This window comes from Aulostomus chinensis, chromosome 3, assembly GCF_037954235.1.
Source record: "Aulostomus chinensis isolate RoL2024-O1b breed Wild chromosome 3, RoL_Achi_v1.0, whole genome shotgun sequence".
Lineage (NCBI taxonomy): Eukaryota > Metazoa > Chordata > Actinopteri > Syngnathiformes > Aulostomidae > Aulostomus > Aulostomus chinensis.
Window position 1 is genome coordinate 19,006,723 of NC_141322.1, and position 6,000 is coordinate 19,012,722.

Genomic DNA, 6,000 nt, shown 5'->3' on the forward strand with positions numbered 1-6,000 from the left:
TGGATGGATGGATGGATGTGTGCTGATTTATTTCCTGTCTTATGACAAACTATTAATCGTATGATTGTAAAATGTAAAAAAAAAAAAAGTGTCATAACATAAAACTAATATCAGGTTTAACATATAAACTGTAGACATGTACTTTATAGCTGCAGTATAGGTTGAGCTACGATCTTTGCATCAGTTTAGTCGCAACGAATATTAGAGATGTGACGAACAGAAAGTCAACCCGTTTGAGAAGAATCATCATCTTCTGCTTTAATCCAGCCATCATTGATCCTTTAACTATTTCAGTGAAATCTCAGCCTTCACTACTGATCTCTGCATCTAAAGTTGTACGCAAATGATACATAAACTGCGTAAACCAGATCCACATCATAACAGAGGCTCTTTTCTGGGAGAAACCCGATCGCTGTCGGCTCAGGTGACAGAGCTACTTGTTCACCTCGCCTGCCTCAAGCGCTCGGCATCGGCACCTTTTACGCCACAGCCACTTCACTGCTCCTCTGACCTGCCAGTGAAATGTAGACTGCTTTCAAAACTGGTTGGAGCAGTTCTCCATCAAAAAAAGACCGACATCTGAAACCTACTTAAAGGAGGTCTGAGTCCATGAAGCTCACAACAGAGTGTATTATTTCCACCTGCAGCTATTGTGAGCGCCAACCCCTGCCGAGTAGCTATCACAATAAGAGACTGGCAGGACACATTTGCAGTGATACCATCCGAGAGGCGATACGTGTTGTCACTTGTTGTGACAGATATCAAACAGAACGGGTTGCTTTTATCGTTGATTACATTTCATCCCTGCCGATTGGATGTCCCACCGCTTTTGCATGTGTTCAGTATTCACAGCTCATCTGCTCACTGAAGAACCTCCCACATCCACTAAGATCAACCACCAGATCTCTCGATCTGCAGCGCAGATGACAAGATGGACCACCGGGTTCAAGAATATAACACATAAGAGATAAAACAACAAAAAAATACATGTGCATCTTCCACAGTAACTTCTGTTAGCAGTAATTTTAGGAGGTGAATATCTAAAATGGAATAAAAACCTTTAAAAAAAAAAAACCAAAACCTCAACTAAAAATATATAATCTACTTTTAAAGTTAATGTCATGAAATTTACATGAGATGGAGGCAGTTGTTTTTTTTTCTGCACTGCACAGAAAAGAGAAGAATTGTTATTTTTACGGGATGCTAATGATGGTATGAGTTATCACCTCCAGCTCTAAGAGAAAAGTGCCAGCATTAGCGCTGGCGTTTCTTTTTGCACAATTTGTGTTATAACTTCTTCAGAAAACATCCTGTCAGAGAATAGACTTCATTTTATGTAACATGAAGTCAAGCAGTTGCTCTCTTTTCTCTTTGATGGTTTGATGCAGTAGTTTATCCTCTAGGGATCCTTGGCAGCCTGAAAAGTATTGAAAAGGAAAATATACCGAGTCCCCGCTGTCTGTGCTGCTGTTTTAAAATGTTTCCTGTTCCTTATTTGAAGTGAGGGTCAAAACACTGAGGACATTGGTCTGTTTGTCCTTTTAGTCCATCTGGAGTGGCTCTAAAATATGCCACAGCATTGAAGGACTTTATTGTGGTCCAAGGCGGCACGACTCAGGTGGTGCGGAGGCTGTCAGAGAGTTACTGGTTCAAACTCCTCTCCAAAGACCGCGTCTGAAGCAAGCATGGTGTTATTTCAGGGATTATCTTCTTTTATAGATATCAGAGGCATTTTCGATACGAGGATTAGAATGGAAAACTCCAGCTAAGTGTCCCCTGACTTTTCCAGGAGAGTCCTGATTTGTATGTCCAGCTCAAGGTTTCTTCCAGCGGTCACACTTCTCCCATATATCCCCTGATTTATGATGACGCCTTTTGCCCTTTTTGTTACCCCTACTGGTTTCTGGGACTGCTTCCACCCTGACAGTAACGCAGCTACATGCAATGGTTTAATGCCAGCCAGAAAACCATGGAGAGGACACGGAAATCTAAGTACTCCTGCAGATTCAAGAAGTAAAGGGACGGGTATGTTTTTTGTACAGTCTGCAGGGTCAGATTTTTTTGTCTCACTGAGCAAGGGGGTCACATCAGTGACTTGCTGCTAGACAAAGGAATACCTGATGCCGTTGTACATGCTGCAACAAAGAAGTCTATGCTGGCGGCCGGGAATAAAACCTCCTTCATCTTCAACCATGAAACTATCAGGGCAGTGAAGGACGGGGTCCGATATTACTCAGCAGCACTCATGAGGGAGAAGAGGTCGTACAACACTTAAACTTTCTACTCTTTTTTATTGTTTAAAAGCCACCAGAATGTAGGAAACAAGGTCTCTGACATTATAGGAGAAAAAAATGAGCATGAGCGACATTAAAAACTAAGATTCATTCTGCATTTTCCATAAGCCTGCATCTCTTAGTCGTGACCTTGGCGGGGGAAACTGTGGTGATGATGAGACACACCGGGCACTGACTCACTGCTGAAAGTGACCAGCAGAGAAAGTAATGACCAGACAAGCCCTCGGCTGTTATACAAGTCTCCTCTCCAGAAACACTGGGCTTCCTTCTTGTAAGGAAGGACAGACACACCTACACCTAAGAGCAGCGTGCACACCTCTGCAGGCGCAGGATATTTAAACAGCGGTTCTATAACTATGGGCCAGCTTCTATAATCTGACAGCAAAGTGGCTCCACAGAAGATGGCTGTTGCTAACTGCGATCATTTTTGCTATTAAACATCATTATTGTTATACTGTAGAAATGTGAGTTGAGAGCAGGTGAAGTGCATTGGGGGTGGTGAGTCAGCTGTGAACCAGATATCTGACAGGTGATGGAGTGGGACAGGTGATGCAGAGAGGCGGAGGTGCTTACGTGAGGGAAAGGGTGAAGTGGAAGCGCTGGCGGAGGCCCTTGAAGGTCAGGAAAGAGTGGGGAGGGAAGTTGCGCGTGGTCATCTCACAGTAGGGCTTCTCGTAGCCTCCAAGCGGGCACTCGCACTTAAACCCGCCCACCAGCAGGTTCACGCACACTCCGCCATTCTTGCAAACCCCAGGAGCACAGCGGCCGGAGCGGGACGAGAGTTCACAGCGCTCTCCTGAAACAGAGACAGTGGGAAAACTTGATGGCTCAAAGCAGCAAGCTGGAATGTTTCTACATTCTGACTCAGAAGTCAGCTCTAACAGACTTGTGGCTGAGCAACTACTGTTAACTTCATGAGATAATGAGGGCATGTGTAGAGCAAAGTGTTTAAGGTTTTCTTGCATTTCAAGTCAACTGGATAGCAGCATGTTATTTAAAGAGAGTAAATGCGGGGTGTGAGAGAAGCTGTCGTCCAAAAGACACTGCAGGTTAACCAGGATCCAAACCTAATCTGTTTTGATGCATTTGATTTAAGAAGCAGAACAAAAAATTGAGCTTCCTTCCCCAGATTGACCCATTTAACTATTTTTTTGGGGGGGGGGGGGGATTAAACAGACAATATTATGGAGTAGAATATCTTTCCTTTCCTTTCCGAGAAATCAAGTGTACCACTTACATTTTAAAAGAAATATCAACCAAAAGTATGTAACTGCATCTGAAATATAGTGTTTTTAATGCAGATGAGTTAAAATTTGATCAAATCAAGATAAAATGAGTCACAGATGAGTTCATAAATGTAGGTTTAATTGAATCAAAACACTGCATGAACTTATCTAAAGTGGGTTCACTTCCAGACTGCAGCAAAGATCTCATTTTGAGGGACCCCTGCTAACATCAGCCAAGAACCAAACATTGATCACTGCGCAGGAAACAGGTGTGAGGGTTTGACCCTGTGGAGCCTCCATCCTCCTAAACTCTCCATCCTCCTTAACTCTCCAGCTCACGTGTTCCCCTGGTCTGGATGCTCCTGACGGGAGGCTGCAGCGCTTCGCCCCTGCAAGACTGCAGGCTCCCATGCGTGAGCAGGAATTTGTGTCAAAGTTGAAGACTTCCACTGTGAGCAGCAGTACTGTACCACTAACACAGAGCCCACTTCTTCATCCAACCACACTGACACACAGCCCTTTTATTTACTCCCACTATTAATCACAGGCCACTGAAAGTTTGTTTTGGTTCTGCTGAGGTGGAACATCTATCCCCTCTGAGGGAATTCAAAAGATGCTGAACGATGCTTTCAAGTCCTGGGAAAGACGAAACATTCTTCTCATTTCCAGGTAATTACAGACAACTGTGAAAAAGAGACATCATTCAGCAGACAGATTAAACTTGAAATGTGTTATCTAATATTATTAAATCTATAACTTATCCAAATGTTATGATGTGTTAAAAACGAGAGTGTCAACTATTTGGAAGGGAGGTGGGGGCAGGAAACAGCCTGAGTTCAGGCCAAGTGACAACTAGATCATTTTTACCATAAATGCATGCTAATATTGTTAAATACAACACAAAAACGAAAATATTAAGCTGGAAAATGGGGGCTTGGGCCACCATAAAATCTACTTCGGCAACCTAATTAAGGGTCTTGGTGCCTCATTCAAATATCAGTTTCAATTCCTGCCAGTAGCTCTGTGCTCCACAAGTAGCGCAATGGCGTGTATTTGTCACTCTACCCTGGCAGCTCATGACACTACGTTGTCATGTACTTTCTAGTGACAATAACCACCCACCTACAAAACAGACTGTGACACTACTGCCTGGCTTGTTAATAAGCCAGCATCTTGCTGCAGGAAAGTGTTTCTTTAAACAGCTGCAGTGGTCAAACATCCCAGCTGTAATACACACTGATGTTAGGATGATGGGACTTCAGTCTCAGTGACTCAGACGGGTTTCACTGGAGAAAACACACATTTACAGGTGCAGACTGCAGTGTAAGTGTGTCACTACGGATACCTGATGAAGTGCCCCTGGGTGTATTCATCCCAGTGGGACGTCTCCACCCCATGGGTGCTCCTGAACAGCAGCTTTATGTTGCCAGGTGAGCGGCGCAGCAGGGAGTGGCGCACACAGTCACAATTATACCGAATATCCTGATTAATAATTAAAACCCATCTCCTGTGCTCTATTTACATTTCTCTATGAGCCCATCCCAGCGGCACATCTGTGTGCTGCCGGCATCAATCATTAAGGAGAAAACTGCACAGAGATCCTGCTTTTATTTACACTGAAGAAGAAGAAGAAGAAGATGCCCTGTGCTCTTTAATTCAACCAAAGATCACATATCATAAAGGTCCTCGAAGCAGAGAGGCATTCCTGTTCATCCTCATTTCAGCAACACTGTGGCAATTATATAAATAGCGAGGATTAAGAATGAAGCATCAGGGAGTGTAAATCAAGACGACAAAGAAGTAAAATAATTTTTCCTGTTTTTGTGTGACTACTTCTAAAATAATGCTATGATCACATGAATCAATTGGTAATAAAATCCCATGTTATGAAAATGAGTGATTTGCTGTTTTTACCTAATTTGACTTCATTAAAGTCACTTTTGACTGCATACAAAGATTCCTGTTCACGGAGAAGGAAAAGTCGCTCAAACGGAAGCTTTACCTCTATTGTTGAGGTGAAGCTATGGAATGATGCTGATGTGTATTTCACTTTTGGTTTCTAAAGCGAATTTGGAAGATTATAAATGTGAATGATTATCATTAATGTGTAATTATGGAGGGAAGTTTTAATTGATAATAATGATTATAATTTATTTAGTTTATACTTAAGGGGCTCATATGGTTCACTCTTACAGTGCTTTTCATCTATACTGTGCAGTGTTTATACTTCGTATTGTACTGTGTGACTGAATATTAGTACTACTTCTTCAATGATTGAGTATTTTTTCTATATTTGAATCCACGATGATTTTAACAAGTTACGAAAGTCAAAATCATGAAGCTCCCTGTAATTCAAGCGTTTGACTTCTGCAGACATTCAGCTCCTGTACGTCAGACCTGTTAACATTAACAGATGAGGAGAGTGTGCCTCCGACTTCCTGAAGAGACGGTTCAGGGCTGCTAGGTAACAGCAGAGCATC

General features: G+C 42.6%; 1 protein-coding gene across 5 annotated transcripts in view; it reads right to left on the minus strand.

The window, feature by feature from the left end:
- celsr2 (cadherin, EGF LAG seven-pass G-type receptor 2) overlaps positions 1-6,000 on the minus strand; it is a 55,819-nt gene that overhangs the window by 21,934 nt on the left and 27,885 nt on the right. For all 5 annotated transcript variants that reach the window (XM_086199311.1, XM_086199310.1, XM_086199309.1 and 2 more), the window contains exon 3: positions 2,868-3,090. In XM_086199311.1, coding sequence (XP_086055437.1) covers positions 2,868-3,090 — 223 coding nt within the window. The remainder of the gene's footprint in view (positions 1-2,867; positions 3,091-6,000) is intronic.